The sequence below is a fragment of the Rhagoletis pomonella genome, unplaced genomic scaffold (genome assembly GCF_013731165.1).
Source record: "Rhagoletis pomonella isolate Grant_MI unplaced genomic scaffold, Rhpom_1.0 Rhpom_scaffold_00012, whole genome shotgun sequence".
NCBI classification, from domain to species: Eukaryota; Metazoa; Arthropoda; class Insecta; order Diptera; family Tephritidae; genus Rhagoletis; species Rhagoletis pomonella.
The window spans coordinates 14,126,682-14,148,741 of NW_023458566.1; the positions used below are offsets into that span (position 1 = coordinate 14,126,682).

Here is a 22,060-nt window from a genome sequence, read left to right on the forward strand (position 1 = left end):
TACATAAGTGAGCGCTTGTGCGTGTATTGGTTAGCGGAGGTACAGCTAATTTCACTTAGTAAAATAACTGAATTTTGTCTGTTTGTCGTAGAGTTGCAAATTGTAGAAAATTAAATATTAAGTGAGTGCAAATACTTGAAGAAGGGAAAGTAGAGAACCAGTTCATGGAATTCTGGGCTAATTAAACAATACAAATATGAAACTTTAATTTTAATAACAAACAAAAAAAACGACGAAACACTAATCACTATGAAAAGATTTGTAGATCGATGTGCCTGAGTGGTTAGAGGTGCATACTACCACACCGAAGTACCTGAGCTCGACCCTTGGTTCGAGCAACATCGAATTTAGACGCAGCGGTTTCCATGGCAAACCTACGAGTGTAGTATTACTGGCTTGAAAAAGCTGCTCAGAAAACTATTTGCAATTGGGAAGTGGCGAAAAATTGTAGGTCCCTCCATTTCTGTTAAGGCATCACGACGTACACCACAAATTGGCGTAGAAGCTTAGTAAAAGTGTAAGCGCCAAAATATTATTGTAAATAATTTATTTCCAAGAGGGTTATACTTTTCATTCACATATCCTCTATTGCACTCAGTATTTAGTTTACCGCTACCCAACTGTTGTTTTGTTGTTTTCAAACAATTTTCCATATATTCCTTTCCGTAATTAATTTTAAAATAAATGACGTGGAGTCGTTTTTTTTTCTTTCGATATACATATTGGCTATCTTTTCAAGTACCCCGGGATACATTATAACTATTTCACAATTTTTTTTAAAGTAGTGATATTTCCATAAGCAATTTTATTCGACCTTTATGCTAGGAATGTAAATATCATGGCTTCTTAAGCCTTCAAGTTTATTTCCAATGAAAATATCCACACTTTTTTTTAGTTTTAATTCAAAGAAAGGGCAAGCCCGTATATCTACATAAATGTTTATGCATAAATATAGCATGAGTATATGCATAAGTTTTTAAAATATATATGTACATTAGGGTGCATCACCAAAAAAAAAGTTGCGGTTTTTCCACCGGAATCATAAAATCTATTACATTTTAAGACTTTCGCCAAAATACTTCGTAAATATAGTAAGATTTATGTAAGCAAGACCGCTTTGAGAATACCTCCAAAAATCTCACTATTTCGGTTCCGTTGACGCAATTTTGCACATTTTAAGGCAGACCTTTAAGCTTAAACTCTTCTAACATCTGAGGTGATTTTTTAGAATAAAAATTTTTATTTTATCATTTTTACTACAAAAACTCAATTTTTGGAGGTTTTGTAAGTTAAGTCCAGCTCATGTAAATCTTAATACTTTTCTGAAATATTTTTTGAGAAGTCTTAAAATATAAAAAATCTTATATTTTCTATAGAAAAACAGTACCGATTATTTGTATGGCGAGTGATGCACCCCCTAATATATGTACGCATGTATTTTCTTTACTGCTTTTAGCAATTTCCCTACATCGATTTGCAATTCAGTTGAAACGGAAAGCCTGTTGAGTGCGCTTTTACGATGTCTAAAGTGGGTTTAAAGTGCTGATGCAAAAATTTATATATTACATTTATACATACATATACATATATGAATATGTATATATTTACATACATATAAACGAGTACATTTTAATAAATAAAAAATAACGATCATTTTTGATATTTTGGAAAGAAATTGCTTAACAGATTACCAAGAAAAAGTCGGAAATACGAAAGCTTTTTTTAAACTCAATTTATGTGCTTGCACGGATACGTAAATACGTAGAGGCTGAGTCACTGGGCCTTATGAATAAAAAATAAGCAATTGCTCTTTCTTAAAATTTCAGATCTTTTAGTCTATTTGTTCTAACAAATTTAAGTAAAAGATTTGAAATTTTGAGAAAAATCAATTGCTTATTTTTCATTCTAAGGCCTATTGTTTGAATGAGTGTTTTTAGCTCCACTTTTTTTCTTAACATTTTTTTTCTTAAATTTTTTAAAAATTCAAAGATATTTCTTTTATCATTTTTTTTAATTCTTTGGTACGTAATTGGTAAGGGTTTTGAGTAAAATGACCTGCTTTCCGGTTGCACAGTCGAAAAATTGTTTGAAAATATTTTTATTTTCATTTGAAAACAGAATCATGATATGATGTTAAGTGATGAAAAAAAAATGCCTTTACTTCATCTTTTCACAGGACGATAATTTTCCCTCCGAGTTCGTTCAAAACTGAATTTAGTAGAATTTGAGGGGCAAACAAAACTGAGAAAAAGTAATAATATTTGAGACTTATATATACAAAAATTTGGCTACTTAAAAATTAAGTACTTTATACATCGCGCTACTTGTATTTTGTGTGCAGAAAATCGTGAGTACTAGCTATACTAACTTCAGCCAGATACTGTGGAATACTTTAGTGCGATGGAACGATTGCCAAATATGTTATTTTTTTAATTTTGAAGTTTGCCATTTTTCGACACTTAAACAATTTTTTTCTCAAATACTGGAAATTTTAGAAAAATTTTTTAAACGTATTTGACATTATCATCAAAATATCTATAACAGAGAGAAAGAGAGAATATAGATGGGCTTAATGCTCTGGCTGAGAATAATACCCTAAAAATTCTATGAGTGCTTCCAGGGCACATTGGAGTCCAAGGCAATGAGAAAGTCTAACATCTAGCCGACTGACTGCTGCCATGACACATAAAGGTCCGCAGCCCTTTTTTCCAATAGGTCCCAACACGAAAAAGGAAGCGCTCAGAAAGTAAAACACCAAGCTACGGGAACTGTTTTGCGTAACAGCATGAGACTTGCTCAATCCAAAAGCTCTCTAGAAGGGTACAAGCTAAACAAAAAATACAGGTTACCCATAGGCCGCCCTAAGGAGAAACTAAAGATCATTGCAGGTATTTTGACGGATCACTGCAGGCTAATAGGGCACTTGTATAATTTATGAATCTGGTCCAGTAACCTATGTCGCCAAGAAGACTCCATTTCACCTCCTTTGGGACCACATACACTCTCTACCTCCGGGATGAATTCTGAAATTTCCAGAGTCTGTAGGACTAGGTGAGGTACCGTGATGAGCTTAGGGCATAATGGACCTACTGGTCGCAGTGCTTTTTCCAAATATCTATCCTATATATCTATAATATGCGGTGAATCCGGTTTTCGAGATCAAACTCGTCCAAATTGTGTTGAACCAAGTAATTTATTTTAAAATCATTGGGCCATAGCATTTTCATGGCCCACAGGTAGGAAGAATTTTTTATGTTGTTGGAAAAGCGTAAACAACTCTTAAGCCTGACACTTTTACAATGTGTTAAATTGGTTTTTCAAAATGTATGTAAGTGCGTGCATGCCTTCATATATACATAAATAATACTTACATACACATTTTGTTTACTTAAGCATCTGTTCCGCTTTCAATAAGTATGTATTTAAAGCTTTGACTTCTACGCACTACAATCCATTAGATTTTATGGTTGGCCATTCAATGGCACATTTAACAGCGCATTTGAATTTTTTGTATTAATAAAAATAGCAATAATAATAAAAAGCAAAATCAAAAGGATTATATAAGTACTTCTGATAGTTCATAAATGCAATAATGTTGCTGTGCATATGACCCAGATATTGTATTTTCCTACAAATGACACGCTTACTTACCTACATACATATACATATATACATATATGCACATAGAAAGCAACCATTTGAATATGCGACCAAATAAATTGTACCATTAAATAATTTACACATCATTGCATCTCACCGACTGCTTGTCGTTCGTCCTTCACTTGGCTGATTTGATTTTTCTTAGTTTGTGCTCTTACATACATATGTACGTATGTATAAAAGATTCACATCTGTGCCATTGATAATATGTATAACAAAATAATCCACTTTTTGTGGTTACCGACTTGTACGTTGAATAAAAAAAAAAAATGCGATTTTTATTTGATGCAAAAAGTTTTTCTCTGCTTCGCTGCTTTTTGTTGGCGTGCGCTTTTGCTTTTCAGTGACCTTTGTGGTTTTTCTTTATTTTTCCTTTAAGCGTATTTCTTGCTATGAAACAACAAGGAAAACTTTTCAATTCATGAGTACGCAGAGATCAGCGTATTTCTTTTTTTCTTCACAAAGCCATAACTGCGAGTGGTTTTTTTATAATGCGAATTATAAGTGTTTTCTTGACAACTTCCTTTTGTGTTAAAGTTTTTGTGTTTTCATAAAAAAAAATACAGAAAGCAATAAATATTTCTAGTTTGTTCTGGAGAAAAAATTTCTTATCGCACAGCTGGCAAAAGTGAGTAAATTCATGAGAGCTCTGTGTCAAAAGGTAATATTTTTTACCATTAGCGACTTAAGATTAAAATTCGAAGCAATAGTAGAAAATTTTATTGGGGTTGGGGGGTGGCTTAAAAAAACTCCAATTTTGAAGAGCGCAAAGTGTGAGATCACCTGCTAAGCATCAGCGTAAGGAACTGAGAAAGAATACAAATAAGGCCAATGTAGTTTATTCCATAGGAAATACAACATTGTGGTGGAGTGCAATAACGCCCACGGAAATAACGCTCGAGGGCTTTATTTCCTACCTAAAAAAATGAAACAAAGCCCGCGGGCGTTATTGCCTTTTGCCAATGAGCATTATCTCCCTTTCGAAATAAAGACCGTGGGAATTGTTTCATCTTGATTGTGGCTCTTGTATCCATTTTAGAAAACATCCCAAACTCCCTGTTCTAAATAAAAACTAAGTTGATAACATTGAACTAAATATTTGTTTTCCTTTATTATAAGAAGAAATTGAAATTAAAAAGCATTAAACTTTTGTTAAGGCAGTATTTCGATTATTATGCTGGATTTCCACCAGGCATTAAATGGCAAAAATGACAAATGACAAAGTCGGGCATTAAAAAGAAATCGTGTCATTACATTAAAAAATAGTCATTAAGTTCATTTCCACATGGCATACATTTTTTGTCATTTCAATGCCTAGTGGAAATTCGGCATTAGAGTAGAACTATATATTGAAAAAATTTTAATTCCAAATGTACATTATGGTGGTAAAAAATAAAATAAAAATCGAAATTTTAATGCTCTCACCCCCTAGGATTGTTCTATATCAAAAAATATACCAATATTTTTATATTTCGAATTCAAAAAATATTTATAGATCGCTCAGAGCGCTCAAAGTTTTCCATGTATTTTTAATGGGGACAAAACAACTTTTCGGTATAGAATTCTTGGATTGAATAGTTTTCGATCGGGAAAACTCTGGTACTCTTCAGGAGACTTCCAGTAACATACGATAACAAGAATATAAAAAAAAAACTTCAACAGTTTATTCCTTAAAAAACTCTCCTTAGTTTTTAAGCCTGGTAACCGGAAACTCACTTTTTGGTGGCTTAGATGAATTAGCGCTTACACTTTTGCTAACTGTTTGGCCGAGCTTCTCCTCCAATATGTGATGTGCTACTTGATGTTATTACCCAATTGAGAGAAGCTTTTTCAGTGCACATACACACTCGGCAGTTTACCATTGAATGCCAAGCGGCGGCCAGACCAGCGATCGAACCCAGAGCCTACGGAGTGGTAGTAGGCACCTCTAACCACCCAGTCACAGCGCGGCGATATCTAGTCATAATAATAAAAAAAAATCCATCAACTATCAGAATTTCGTTATTCAAAGCCCTGCATAGTTCGGCGTTGTCCGACATTTTATTTTTCCCTAACTATTAGGAAAAGCATGTGATCTTTTGAAAACGTCATTTCAAAATTTGAACTCCATTGAAAATATATAAGAAATTCTCTTCAAAAGTTGCGCGTAAATTTTCATAAAAATACCTCCCTCATTCAGCCACTCAATTGCTAGAGAGCCCAATTTTACGCGAGAAAGAACTCCTGGCTCAAATAAATGGTTATGCAATAAATTTATAAAATAACTGCAATTTTCAAGTACTTATAAACATACGCTTATATATACGTACTCATCATTTGTAACACAAAATTGTTTCTGTCATCTGTCACGCTTCTTCAACTTTGCATTATCTCTTCCTAACTCTGCGCACAATACCACTACATAAGTATTGCTGCGGATTAAAGTTATTTGCTCTTCAGTACTTCAACAACAAAATATGCACGCAAAGTAGCACCCACCTGTACGCAAGCATAGTCTATCCAGGGCATTAGTCAAACTCTAAGCATCCGACTTTAAAATGCATTTTGACATTTTATGAAGCCAGCTAGCTGGTAGTTAATGTTTTTCCCCTTTTTTATTGTCATCCATACAGCTAAATATTTGTATGAGTTCAGCTGCATTTGCATTCACTTCATCGTTTTTTTTCTGTGTTGTTGTTGTATGGGTGTCAACTCCTGTGTGCGTTAACCTTGACGCAAAAATACGTTTGACATCTGGCAAGTGCAAATACAAAATGCAGCCACTCGCACACATGCTTGCAAGTACATACATGCATACAAACGCTTATAGCAATCTGCATTGCATTTGCATACGAAAATGCCCTTTCACAAATGCAAATATCGCAAACGATCTTCAAAAGTGACACAACTCAAAATTTGGCATTTTTGAAATTATGCACTAAAAATGTACACAGAGCTTTTATTTAGCTTTCAGCAAAAGCTGGAGCATATTTTTATTATAATTTGTTGAAAAAAGTCTTCCTTGCCTATATGATTACATATGTGCTCAGACAAAGTTTTTCACATTTTCTGACGAACGTGTAATTTTGAGTTGCGTCACTTTTGAAGATCGTGCGCGATATGCACGTCGAAAGCTATTTTGCTCGGAATTTTATGCTTTAGCCCCTTTTTTTGCTATTTTCAGTCAAATGTGCACGTCCATGTACAGTGACTTAAACAAATGACCGGGTGCGCACTTTTTTTTAATATTCACAATGTTTTTCAAGTTACATTTTTTTTTGTTAATTTTATATAGAAATGCTATCAGAGCTTCACCAAAACTATTTAAATAAAATTTTGAAACTTTATACAAGATTCAAAAAATTATTTATCAAAACTTAAAACCTTTTAATCTGAATCTTTAAAAATGTTTTGGGTTAGCAGTTTTATAGCCCATAAAAATATTAGCAAAAATCAGTGCGTTTTTTTAGACGCCTGAGACTTGCACTCATTACACTAAAATTGTATGCGCTCTAAAGATTGAGATTAAAAACTTTGAAATTTTTATAAAAAAATTTTGGAAATTTTCTAAATTTTTTATAAAGTTTGAACCTTTGATTTATATATATGGTTTTGATTAAAACTTGGACAATATTTTTATAAAAAAATAACAAAAAAAATTACCTTGAAAAACATTGTGAAATTTAAGAAAAAAAATCAAGTCATGGTCACTTGTTTGAGTCACTGTATAAGTAGGTATTCAAGAATGTAAGTATGTGCATGTGCGATGTGATTGCCCATAAGTGGCTTAAGTTGATTAAAACAGCAAAGTAGTTGGTAAAATTTAGGTTGATCTTCAGTGTTATGTAGTGGCATTAACCGCCAATGCTTTATTTATTACCGCTAAAATTTCCTCTTTATTCCTTTTTATTGTAAATTTAGTTGTTCTTGGTTATTATATTTCGCCGCTGGATTTGCGGAGCCGCCTATCGAACAAAAATACTGAACTCCAGGGCTTCAAGCATAATAAACGTAAAATCGTTATTCCAACATGAGATTTTCAAAATAATAGCTTCATAAATACCGGCGTTAACGAAAATCAATTTTGAGCGCTCCTGTAAAGTTTGAGTGCCGTAATATAAGCAGTTGTGCAAATGGGCGATGGGCAGTTTTGTAAAGGCATCGATCATTTACTCTTCAAGGGCATTGAAAATATTTAAGGTTCCTTTAGCTTTCCCGTTTAAAAACAATTATCCTTTACAGAGCTTTTCGGCATACTTTGACTTCTTTTTCGATGTTTGTCAAAATCATAATTTTAAAGTTAATTATTTTTCATAAATTTCTAAGTCAATTGTTCTTAGTTTTAGCATACAAGTTGGGTATGTTAGTTTAATCGGGTTGCTCTCGCTAAGAGTTCACTAGAATGCTCACAATATCTTCAGACGATACCATTTTTCTGGAGCATCTTAGCAGTCCCACTTACGAAGTTGTACCCTAAGCTGTTTAGCTCCGGCGCAAACTTCTTGTTCTTCGTTTAATGAGTCGTAGCAGAAGCTAGCGCAATACAGTGTATTTGTGCAGGTAAGCTCATCAGCCGAACAGTGCGCCGAATTCAAAGCTAGTGTTCGTAGAAAATGCCTTTAGGTAGTCCTGCCCCTTAGAGCAGTGCTTGACAAATCATCGGTGTTATTAAATCTACGTACACAAAGCCAGGTGTCATGTCTTTCATAACCGGAGGCTATTTGAGACTTTCGCAAGGCGCAGTGGAGTTCGACAAGGCCGCCTTTTCTCACTCTTCTTTTCCCTTCTGTGTTTGGGGATGTGTTGGATGCTGCCCTGAGACTTCTCCTCGACTGCGGACTTCGGTGTGAATTTCGAGGTTGCAACGAGAGTCAACTTCTGCGTGCTGATAATCGCAACTTCTGTACCCCATCTCGCCACTATACAGAAAGGAGGCTTATTTTATACCCGTTGCTTTAGCTATCTTGACTTTAAAGCGTTGCAACGCTTTTCGAGTAAATGTCTGTAGTTAAGATGTTCACAAGAGTCTGCAAAACCGTCTGAAGCGTCTTGCTATTTTTTTTCCGCTACATATATTTAGACATTGTGGCCTACCATGCCTACGCGCAACGCCTTTGGATAAGCAAAAGCAATAAGAAAATTATACCGTACCCCACTAGACGAGACATTCTAAGTGCCGGTTTCTTCCAATAGGTTTTAAAAATTAGCTGCCCTGCTAACATATTTTTTCAAAAGAAAATTTGTCTCAATCAAACTCCACTGCATATCGATAGGCCGCGAAATCGACTTCAGCTACCAATACAACCCCCTCCAGTCGATCTCCCTATTCTCACCGCCCAGATTTCCGTTTTGCTCATTCAATGAAGCTGGCTAATTTGTTTCTTTCCGCAATCTTGGTTAATCTCTGCTTTATTGGGTTAGTTGCGAAATAAACACACACCTTCTCCCATTGGCTGTAACTGAATCAAATTAAGGCGCGGACATCACTCCGCTTGGGTCCCATTGCCCTCCAAACTTCGTTCAAGGCTGATTAACATACATTGAAGAAAGGTATGATTTGAAGGCACCTTGAAAAAAATTGCTAAAAGACTGATCTGTCAAAAACTTATTATAGACCAATCTTACCTTCCTACGTGGCTTTGGCAGCAGGCGCGTTATCATGGCTATTGTTCATTTTAGATATGTCTGACTCCAAAGGATCTGATAGCGCATGACACCGGGTCTTCGGTGACAACTTAATCGACTGTACTGAAAGTTAATACTATGTATTTCTATGAGAGAAAAAAGAATACTCGGCGATTCGACCACACTTAGATAAAGTCCTTTCTTTATCAGTCTAACTGATCTATAAAAGAACCAAATATTTATTAGAGAGCACACCTTTAAATTTAAGAGCATTGTGTTTTAATGTAACTTACCGAACAAAAGTAATGTAAGGTAACCACCTCGCCATATAACCACCAAAAAAACTTAAATCATAATTGAATTCATTCAACGTTTATGGGTTAGCCGTCCAATGGTCCTTCAGTTTTATTAAATTACTAATGACCCTTCATAAGAGCATCAAAAACAAATTACGTTATAAAAGTGAATTGATGGAACAGCAAGCAACTGTTTATATGTATGTGAGTGAATGTGGCCGAGATTGAGCAGTATTTGCTTTCCTTACAATGTTACGTATATACATATATACATACATTCTCATGTATGTATGTATATATTTTCATTTGGGCGTTGATAATCATTTTACTCACAATCCCTCCAGCTCTGCCGCACATTGTCGTGCGTTGACTGAAAAAAGCTGGAACGCATATACATACATATTTATTGTATAACGAATATTGCCAACAAAAGCATAAAAGCAGGCTGGGATTAACGAAAATACTCTGTCGAAATAAACAAATAAGGAAATAGCCAAATAACGAAAAGGTAAAATAAACGATTTCATGCAAGCATATGCATGCATATATGTATATATTCATATGTACATTAGGATGCATCGCTCTAAATGCCAAAAAAAAATTTTATTTTTTCCCATCGGAAGTAAAATTTTTATAGTATTTTATGATTTCTGCCAAAATAATTCGGAAAAATACAAAGAGTTGATTATCATCTGAGGTGATTTTTTTTTTTTGAAAGTCTTAAATAATGTTATTTATAAAAAAAAACTAAATTTAAATCTTAATATTTATCCGAAACATTTTGGTAGTAGTCTTAGGATATAATAAATTTTATAATTCCCGAAGAAAAACTGCTACATTTTTTGATGAGTCACCCTAATGTACATATATGCATGCACTTGTTTCTTGTTAACTCGAATGTTGGATGTATACAGCGAACGGTAAATTTAATATTAGTGGCAATAACTTTGGTTTTATGTGGTTTCTCAAAGTTTCCTGATATACATTGGCACAAGCGGCTACCCTGCAAAAATCGCGACTACTCCATGCATGCGTGTAAAGAGTACTCCCTAAGGACCAAAGAGTACTCCAAAATTAACCACAATTCATATAAAAAATATGGTCCAATTAACATTGCGATGTCCTAGGGCAGGACCATATACTCCATCCCTGCATTACAACAGAGTAGCACAAAACTACTCCAACATATTAACAATGGCATTGTTGTTATATTTTTTCGTTTGTATACGCTTTTGTTCTTCACTTCTCAAATGCTTTTTCGAAACTAATAAAAACCAAGACAAAAATTTAAAATTACATGTTGCCTCTGACGGTATTCGAACCCGAACATGCTGGGAGCTAAGAACTAACAGCGAGCATCTCTACACGTTCAGCTACAGCCAGACATGCAAATGTGCTTTCAAATGCTCAACTTCAATCACGTTTCGTTAAAACACGAGCAGTGATCGGATAACAAACAATAAGCTGGCGCAGAGACACGAGTTGGTCCGCTACAGCATGACAGAGGAACACTTTTGTAAGTACTCCAATTTACCACAAATAGACTCATGGTCCAACGATTTTTGCAGGGTAATAAAGATTCTTCTAAGCATGCGTTAAATGCATGCAAACATACACCAATACACAAATGAACGAAAATATATGGAAAGCGCTGAAGGCAGCTTAAAAGTTAATAAATACTCGCAATTCCATACTTGCATATGTATGTATATATATGTGTGTGTGTACGTGTGAGTGTTTGTGTGTGTTTGCCAACGTAGCGCAAATGCACGGCCACCACATTTGTGTGGTGTGTACCACATGGCGTATGATGAACCACAATACATACACTGCTAATGAAATTACGCGCCAATGACTCAACAAACAATGAGCTGGCATAAATTTCGCTATTTTCTGGCTGCATAGCGCAACATGCAAGCAAATCGTTCAGGAAAATCTCATCCGAGTGATTACTAAGCTGCAATCGCTGCGACAACGGATTTAGTGAGATAATCTCTGTGCATAAGAAAAAAACAAAATAAAATAAAATAAAATTTCACTTTCCACCTGGTGATTTACTGTGATTTAATATTTTAATTTTGGGAAACTTTTTTTAAGAGAGCTTGGGTAAATTTAGTTGTTTGTGTATATGCTTGCTAGCGTTAGCATTCTTGTTGTATTTGACATTCGTTGTCATCGAGGCAAGTGAATCATTGTATATAACAACGTATGTATGTACATATGTATGTATGTATATAAAATATTAAAACGTCCGGAATGCTTAATTGTATGTATAAAAAATTTTAAGAATGAAGAATATAATACAGATAAGTTTCAAAAAGATTTGTCAAGTATTCAAAAAGTAAACATTTATCAATAAAAAAATATTAAAACTTTTTAGTCAAAAGAAAATTTTGTAAGGCTTCTATTCAGACATAATTTTCAAAAGGGTTGCCAAGTATTAAAAATTTTTAACATTATTTTTACATATGTATGTAAAAAAATAATGCGTTGTTGCCATTTTAGTGAAATTTTATGTTAACTTATTAATATGAAAGCACATATTAGCTAAAGTTTGACAATAATGATATCAAGCAAAAATGTGTGATATAGACATATTTTTGATAGAGTTGCTAAATATATGGAAAACATAGATTAACTAAAAATATATACTTTTATAAGTGAATTCCAGATTAGCTATTTAAGTAGAAATTGTTGATTAACCCCAAAAATTTTCAGATTATATATTTATCGGCTATTTAAGTACGAGATATGCAACCCTGTGTTGTACCAACTGTTCAAGCTTTGAAAAATATCTTATTTCTTTTCTTTGTTTAGGCAAATATTAAGGCCAAAATTTTCTCATTTTATGCTGAAAATAATCGAACGTTTTTTCTTCTTATTTTAAGTAAATAGAAAAAGAATTAAATTAATCGTAATTTTTCAAGTTCTCTCCCAAAGTTGTCCCAGAAGTTTGTTGGCAATTTTCTATTTTTTTTTTAATATCGTATTCTTTCGGATTAATCAACTTTTTGGGATTTCGGATGTTTTTATTTAAATTTGTTTCGTGTTTCTTTAATTTTTAGTCATTTATTTTGTATTTTTCAGAACTTTGTTTTTGTAACGGAAAAGTTTTCAAGAATTTTTTCATATGCCAAAAACAACAAATATAAAAAAACTGCTTATTTTATTTTGCTTAAAAACATTAGAAGTGTAGTTTTTTCCTTGAACAAATTAAAAACGAAAATAATCAGTTTGTTCTGCTGAAATTGATAAAAGTATATAGTTTACTTAAGGTTTCTGATTTACTAGTAAATATAAAAATATTTTTGATTGCACCAACTAAAGAACATTAAATTTTGTGTAATAAATTCCCATTTTTCTTGTTAGTTTTTCAGGCAGGTTAGGATTATGATATGTACATATATTGGGCAACAATTTTTTGTCATACCTTGTCAAATTTGGTTTAGAGACGTTATGCTATCTTCCTTCAAAAAATGTTTTTGTTCCAAACCAAATTTGACAACAGGATGACGGAAAATCTTCATCTTAAATTTCCGTTAAAAATTTAGTATGATTAAGTAAAAATAAAATAACTCTTGCAGTATTAGCGTAGCGAGATCTATTGAAAAGAGTTGTCATCTATAAAAAACTTAAATAATCACAAAATACAGTGATTTTTTAGTTAAATCTAAAAATATTTCACTAAAGAGTTACCACTTATCAGAAATACGAATATACAACTTTAAATAAGGTAACAAACCATTTTGTCATGAACATGCATTTCTATATCATTTTTGTGTAATTAATTTTCTGAGCGGTATTACCAGCTATCAAAAAAAAAATATATATTAAAAAATTTAAATTTTTGTACCTTGAAATCTTTACCTTTTATCAAAAATTTTATAAATTCCTTACTTTTACCGTTATTCAGCACCCATTATATTGGGCAGTGGGAAGTGATGTGAATTATTTTTATTTTTTTTATTTTGTTGTATATATTTTAAAACTAAGAATAACACTTAAAATTTTTTTCGTCTCTCAATTCCACCGAAATAGAAATAAAACTTTGTCCCTTATAAAGGACGATTTTACTGAAGGGGTTAGGATATCTTTGAACAAAGTCGTCATCTACGAAAACAGATTTTTGAGATTTGAGTCAAGAAGCCATGCAAACGCATTTTAGTCTGACTAGCGAATCCATTTGTATTTTTTACCTTTAAGTGTATAAATACGTAAGCGCCCTTATAAATATTTTGTTCGAAAATTATTTCCTCCAATTGGTCAATAGTTGGCGAATTTGCCACAGCACAAAAATATTAAACAGAATTTATTTCATATAGCTTCATACCTTCTATACAACATTGCCTGTGAGGAAGCAACATTTTTCTACTGCAACTCGGTAACTCACTCAATTTCACTTCCGTATAATCGCTTGGATTTCTACATTAAGAGAAGTTATAAACAATTTTGAAGACAGTTTCTTCCTACCTATCAAAAACATGTAAACCAAATACACAGCCAGAGCCCTGTTTTATTAAAACAAAAAAAAGGTTTTAAAGGCCATTTTATTGCAAATAAAGTAAAGAACCGAGTTTTAGAGATTTATCAGCCACCCCAGCAACACCAATGCACTCTTCACCTAGCTCCTCCTCCGTTAACCGAATTCTGTTAAATAACTACAGTTTGCAGAAGATATGTATGTACATATCTCGTTTGACACTTTATTGATTGCGCACATGAGTATGCTCGTACATATGTATGCTACTTGAGTGTTTGCTTGTGTGCTACTATTCACTTTGTTCAACTTTTGATGAATCAACTGACAGGAAACTCACTAACGCCAGCGACAATAACAATACCAACAGGAATGACTACACTAACGAGTACAAAAGTGACATGCAACAGGCGACAAGTATAGGCCCGCGGCGGTGACAGCAAACTTCAATGCCACAACATAACGATAGATAGTATTTATACATATGTGTGTGTTTGTGTGTGCGGAAGTCGTGTGTTGAGTTCTCTGCGTAAAGTTTTCATAAGCCTAATTGACTGCCAGCTTTCATGCTAGCGTAACAAAAGTAACAGCAATTTCGAGTAATCTAAATACCAAGCTTACATAAAGCACAGAAGTAAAATAAAAATGATAATGCGATAGCAAACAAAGGCATAAATATTTTAGTTTCAAATATCCAAATTTTTAACATTGAAGAAGGAGAAGGGGAAAGAGGAAACCCTATGCTATGATAGTGAAATATTAATAATGTTTGACGTACGTCTTTTGATGAAATTCCAAAAATTATTAAAATGAGGATTAGATTTCACTTAATAATATTTTATAACGAAAACTTTAGTTACAGCATTTTTTTCAAATTTTCCCTTAAGTGAGTGAAAATATTTCTCATCTTATCAGTGTTATCTAGACTAGTCTTTGGAGTAAGCTTAATTATAGCAAGCAAAGAAACAGAATCGTAATAGCAGCTAAGGGCTCAGTGACATTGGCTCGCCATGCAAGTTAGAGTACTATTCAAAGATGAGTTCAATAACCCCTTTTGTAGGTGGTGGAACTGAGTGACATTCTACTAGAGCTGAACAAAGGAGGAGTAAAGACAGTCCCATGGGAAAATGATGTGGCAGGTCTCTTTCAATAAAAGTTAAGCGAAATGGACCCTTCTCTTAGTAGAGCGTCTCTAACATTATCCTGTGAGTCGAATTGCTTAGGCATTATATTAGACACCTAACTGGACTGGAAGATAAATTTTAATAGACGCATAGAAAGACGCTATTTATATGGCCTATTATATTTGTAAGAAGATTTTCATATAGTAAAAACTTTGTACTAAAACCGTCGCTTATCCCATAGATGTACACGGCTATATTAAGACCAATATTAGAGTTATTATGGTTGGATCGCATATCTCCGACCATAGATTTCTAGCAAAACTTACAAACTATGTTTCCTTCTAGTCAAAGCAAGGCAATCTAGGAGAATGCTGCTGGCATATCTACACTGATGTGTCTAAAATTGACTGCGATGATGGTGCGGGATTATACGCAACGATGATGGATAACTCACTCGCGTTCCGACCAGCTATTTTTGCTAGGTTCTTAGTAGTCGTAAGTGGTGCGTTAACACGAAACTAAAATGGGCCTCACGTGCAACCCTCGGAAGTGCGAAAATTGTCAAACATCCTCCTAATATTATACAAGAGAAAATTTGTGAGTGAGTGACTGAGTGAGTCTGAGAGTATATTTGTTGCTTTTTCACGCTGAAACGGCTGGAAGTATATCAATGAAATTTAACGCACATATAGGTAAGGACCTGGGTTAACATATGGGACATTTTCTTTGGAGAGAGTTGACACTCCTTTCAAAAGTTAAAATCCACGAATTAATAGGTTGAATAAAATACTTCATAGTGTGGTTGCCAAACGAAAGAGGTGCTAAAACGTTTTATTTCGAAAATATTTTTGAGGAGCGCTGCCACCCGTTCAAAAAGTTAATATCAATTTCGTACACAAATTAAATGAAATAAATATTTTGATATGGGTACTAAACGAAAGATGTTTAAGAAAGATGTATTTCGAAAATGACTTTAAACAGGGTTGCCACCCGTTTTGGAGTTGAAAATCATTTTATTAACCCGTTAAATAAAATGCTGTAATATGAAAGTCAAACAAGAGAGGTTTAAGAAAGCTTAATTGCGTAAATTGTTTTTAAGAAGGTTGCCACCTCTCTGGAAATTCAAAATCAAGTTAATTAACAAGTATTGCAATATGGGTGTCAAACGAGAGAGGTTAAGGAAAGCACTATTTAATAAGTATTTTTGATGAAATTTGCGATCTGGTTTAAAATTTAAAATTAATTTAATTAATAAGTTACATACATAAATTAAATATTTTAATACGGGTGTTGAACGAGGGAGGTTTAAGAAAGGTTTATTTCGAAAATATTATTGTAGAGTTTGCCACCTGCTTAGAAAATGTAAACCAATATTTTTGTATATGGCCATCAGACGATAGAAAAAATCTTCATTTCGAAAATATTTCTGAAGAGTGTTGCCAACTGTTTAGAAGTTCAAAATAAATATACTTAAGTTAAATGAATATTTCGATTCAAGATTCATGTAGTGGCCACCAGTTTAAGATTAGCTAAATTTATTAGAAAGAATTTTTATAAGTTCACGTAATGTTAATACCAACGAACTAACTAAGCTGAGCGTGGTTCACAAGAAACTTTCAGGAAACACTTAGACGTTTTATAGGATGAGCAGAAATATACTACACTCGAGGTCTAGTTTGACGACTTTGGATGGGTTGGGCGCAGTAAATTAAACTGGTCCAAACAACTCAGCGCCCTTTAGGGCCTCAGTAAAACTAGAGTTGTATGACGCTTTACTTGCTCTTTAAAGGTGGCTAATGTTTCTTTCTATCCGTCAGCTTTGCAATCTCCTAGAAATCTCGGAGTCCAGAAACTCTTATGAGTAGTATTTTATAATACGAATACTAAACCATTTCGTTTAGAGATCTGCGTTATTCAAAAAGGAACTTTACACTCTCTACGTCTGAATCTAAAGCTGTCAGTAGCATTAGAATGTTTATTTTGAAGACACATTTTCCAGTCAAAAATTATATAAATCTATTTTGCAATGATTTACCGTGAATTTCATCTCTCATTTTCCACAACAGTTACCTAACTAATACGAGATTTAATTAATTAATTAATTTGTAACTACTATTTCAAAAGAAAGTGCATTTGGCATTCACACGGGCTCGAAGCAACTGATACCATTCCTCTTACCTTAGTTGCTCGTGTTGCCAGTGGTGCGAGAAGCAGTGAAACATTTAGTAACTTTAGAAGACCAAAAGCAAAAACAAAAAGAAAACCCGACGGTTGCATTTGCCAAGAAAGTAAGTACTCTACTCGATTTCAAAGCGGCAGCAAGAAAAACAACTAAAACAATGCGAAACAATAATGCCAGCGAAAAGGGCAACGCAACAATAGCAATTGCAACAGCACAAGTCGAAAGGTGGGACAAGAGCCGCACGACAAAAAAAGAACTTCTTCAAGCGAGACCAACGCGCGCGAGGCACACTTCACTGCACTTCAGTTCATTTCAAGTCCCCTCACGTGCTGGCGTCGCCCTAAGCGTTTGCGAACGCCAGCCGTTTTGCGGGTATTTTCAGGTAATGCAAGCCGCGAAGGAATAGCGCTTAGCGCTGTCTCGCTCACGTAAGCATCGTAAGCTTACAGCTAAGGCCACTCTGGGGCAGTGGAGACCGTTTTCGTTGCCAAAAACTTGCACATTTTAACTTTAGCAGACTTTTTGTGGGAAATGCTGAAGCGTTATTTTTGTGAAGCAAAGCGCACTAATGGCAATTGCAATGGCTGATGATGACAAGGGCCAACGGAGTTTTACTTCTGCTGCCGCTGCTGCTGCTTGGCCATATTGTCTTTGTTTCGTTTGTTGTGCGCTGCACGATTATCGTTTCTACCTGTGCCTGCCACTCAGGTCTGGTGGATACTAAATACAAATTGCTTAAATGTTTTTGATGAATGACAGCTGGTGGGACTGTTAAGCTGCAAGTCGTAAAAGGGAAATTAAGCAAATTTCTGGGAATCGAAATGAAAATAAGAGAGCTGTTAAGTGGCAGCAAAAATAGAGAAGAAATTTAATGATGAACCTTGGAAAAGTTAGTCGCTTAGGAATATTAAAACACATTGTGCAATCTTTGTGAATTAAAAAGAAATATTAAAAGATTAATATAAAGAAATCTTATCTAAGAGAAACCTTCTTTCGAGTATTCTACGAATAATTTTATTGGGAAAAGTAAGGTCAAGAAAATTTGAAATCATATATTTGTAGAGCTCAAATATCAAATTCGCCATCGGTTTCTGTGGAAATATAAACCTAAAATAGTTATTTATTTGAATAGAGTTGCCACCTTTTTCAAAAGTTAAATCAATTAATTAAAAAGTTAAAGGCAATGTTACAAGATTGTTTGTTTAAATTGAAAGAGGTTCAAAAACGATCGTTTGGAAAATATTTTTAAGAGCGTTGCCACCTGTTCAAAAAGTTTAAAATAATTTAATCAGCAAGTTAACTGAAATATTTAAATATGGGCATCAAACGTAAAAGGTTTATGAAGGCGTTTTTCCAAAGTCTTTTGAAGATAGTTTTGGAAAAGGTTGCCATCCGTTTACTTATTTACTTGATTTAATCGCCAAGTTTAATAAAATACTTTAATATGGGTATAAAGCAATAGAGGTTAAATAAATATTTATTTTTCAAATATTTTGGAACAGGGTTGCCACCCGTTTACTAGTTTACTTAATTTAATAGGTAAATTTAATATGGGTATCAAGCAATGGGGGTTAAATAAGGGTTAATTTCTAAAATAGTTTTGAACAGTGTTGCCACCTGTTTAGTAATTCAAGATCAATTTAACATACAATCGTACCAATTTAACAATACGGCATTGATATGAAACTAAAAAATATATTCTAGCAAATAAAAGCTTTTTAAGAATGACAATTTGCCGGGGGCAAAAATGTTTAAGAAATGCTCGCAAGTAGCTATTAAAGTAGCAAATGAAATAATAGACCACAGCAAGAGTAGCTTAGGCTACTCCTGACCAGTTGAATAAGACATTAATTACTTTGTGTCCAACTATATTAAGCACATAAAGACATTAAGTGAATTTGGGGTCAGACGAATTTAAAGTCGAAAATGCACGAAAAGAAAGATTCGAGCAAATAAAATTTACTCAAAATCAAATCAACAAATAGTACTTTCATTCAATGCGCTTCATTCTATTCCCCTACCAAAACAACTCATACAAACAAATAGAATTCTAATTTCCTTTCATACAATTCGTGCTTTGAAAACAAATTACCAGCGTCTTGTTTATGCACTTCCAACCAATGAACGAATGAAAGAAAAACCCTCTATAAAAAGTGTACATACAAGTCAAATAAAATTCATTTTGATTCGTTTTTGCAAATGGCAAAAAAAAACAACAAATGACAAGTTATAAAAGACGAGTTAAAGTCCAATAAATGTCTGTAAGCATACGAATGTAATCGATGAGGATTGACCGCGATGAAGCAAGCAATGAAAAGCGAATGACTCCAAACGAATTTCATAGTTGAGGGGAGAAAGAAAAACACAAGGCTCAAAGCAGAAGTCATAGCAAATAGCTCAAATAATCGAACGACGAATATAAAAAGAGCACACAAGTAAATAGACAAATTGAAATTGGCTAGTCACAACTCAAACTACTGCCTTCGAATGCTGACATAAGCCTTTTTGTTGGTCGTCAAGCACGCCGCGCCAATTGATTTTTGGGGTGAAGCAGATGACACGATTAACACAGACTGTTAGTTAATCAGGATTGAAATTGACAAATTTGTTGTGGTGGGCAAAAAAAAATTGGTTGAAACGAAGCGGAAATACATACTTAAGGATGAGAGAATGAGTAGGTTTTATAATGTGTAGTTAGTTATAGGCGTACGCTGCGTATACGTAACCTCAGTTGAAGAAAAATTATGGGTTATGGCATCGTCGGAAAGATAAAATGATTTTGGGTATGAATTCCGTAATGAATATTTAAAAAAAGTGCAGTATTTAAAGCAAGAAATACGGAATATTTTCCTTTACTATTTTTCAGAGCAAAAATAAAAGACAACATTTTTCTGATATTTTTGCAGCAGAAATTAATCCGTTCTTTCTTGATTTTTTTGTTTTTGTTTTTAGGGCATAGATAACAAAAAAGCTAATTTGAAATGCGTAGCGGAATCCAAAAACTCCCAAAAACTCATCGAAAAGCCGTAATAAAGCACAATCGTAACGAAAAAATCCCTAAAAGTTCAAAAAAGTGCCGAAAAAACTTAGAAGCATCCCGAAAGTGCTGCAATCACATCGATCTTGAAAAACCCCAAAGATATATGGAAAAAATTTTGAACAAATCTCGAGAAAAATTTAAAAAAAATTCTAAATAATAATCACGTAAAATCATAAAATGTCCCGAAAAATATCCGAAAACCTAAAAGAAAGGAGGAAAATTTAAAAAGCCAACAAAAGAAAGCTTTTTTATTTATTTAAAATTGATCAAAAGCGTACTAAAATTTATAAGAACCTCTGAAAACTCCCGAGAAGCCTCGATAAACTACAATAAAGCAGAAAGTAAGAAAAAGTCCCAAAAGGTCTCAAAAACAAAATATTTGGAAAAACCCGAAAGGTGCCCAAAAATATAACGTGGGGAAAAATTTCGCAATATACAGAAAACTCTTACGCCGTTCCAAAAAAAAAACTATATATATCCTAAAATACTTAAAGAATACAGAAAAATACCAAAGAAGGGTTACATGTTCCCGAAAAATCCCGCTTTTTAATTTTTTTAAAAAAGTCACGAAAAATTTCAAAGGACCCCAAATCGAACCCGTAAAAAATCTGTAATATCCCGAAATATCCTAAATGTTTGCGGAAAACTCCAAAAGGTCTTGAATAAAATTCCGAGAAAATATCAATAAATATTAAGAAAATTCCAAACAGTTTTGAAAAACTGCCGGAAAAATATCGAAAACTCCTCAAAGATTGCTGAAATGTCTCGAAAAATACCGAGGCAAACTCCTATGCATATTCCCGAGATATACCCCAAATATGTTCGGAAAATTTCCAAAAGCACTGAAAAAACCATCACGCTATACCCACACAAAAAAAAATTAAAAATATCGAAAAGTTATTAAAGATTGCAGGAAATTCTCGAAAAAATAAATTGTAAATATAAAAGGATTCCAAGAAATCTTTAATTTACGCCATTTAACTTGCCAACTCCCACAAAAATTTCTAAAGTGCGGTATAAAGCATAAAATGCCACTAAAAATCTTTAAGGGACCAAAAATGGTTCGAAACATTGCCAAAAGTTACTGAAAAAAACCATCTGGCCCCAAAAAGGTATCCAAATAATTTTAAAACTTCATCTGAAAAAAACAGGAAAAGTATAGAAATCCCAAAAAAAGATAGCGAAAATCACTAACAAAATCTGAAATTAGCAATGAAAATGCAAAAAAAAAAATCATGAAATTTTTGTTAAATTTCGAAAAAAGTCTCAAAAACTGGAAAAATTAAGTATCATTTAATATCTTGACAATAACTGAACAACAAAAGTAACATATGGTCGACTCAAAATGTACCATGCAAATTTCGCAATTTACATATTTTTTTATTCGAAAATACCGAACATCGAATATCGAACATTTCTTACGATGATACGCCAAATTTTACATTTTACTAAGAGCATCACATGTTCAAACAGCCCGCATGAAAAGTACAGCAATTTTTATTAGACGTCAATTCTCTTTGAACCAGCATAACAATTTCCATCCCTTAAAGGCGTTCAATGCATAACTTGTTTCCTTTTGCTTTATTTTTTCACAGCACGTGGCTTTGGCATGCGCGTTGTTGGCGGCAAAACTGGTGCGGATGGCCGCCTATTCGCCTACATTGTGTGGACGGTGCC

The 22,060-nt window shown here is 33.6% G+C and overlaps 1 protein-coding gene across 1 annotated transcript in view; it reads left to right on the forward strand.

The window, feature by feature from the left end:
* Positions 1–22,060, forward strand: part of LOC118747594 — a 111,469-nt gene that overhangs the window by 84,398 nt on the left and 5,011 nt on the right. The window contains exon 8 of the mRNA XM_036481645.1: positions 21,979–22,055. Within this exon, the coding sequence (XP_036337538.1) occupies positions 21,979–22,055 (77 nt within the window). The remainder of the gene's footprint in view (positions 1–21,978; positions 22,056–22,060) is intronic.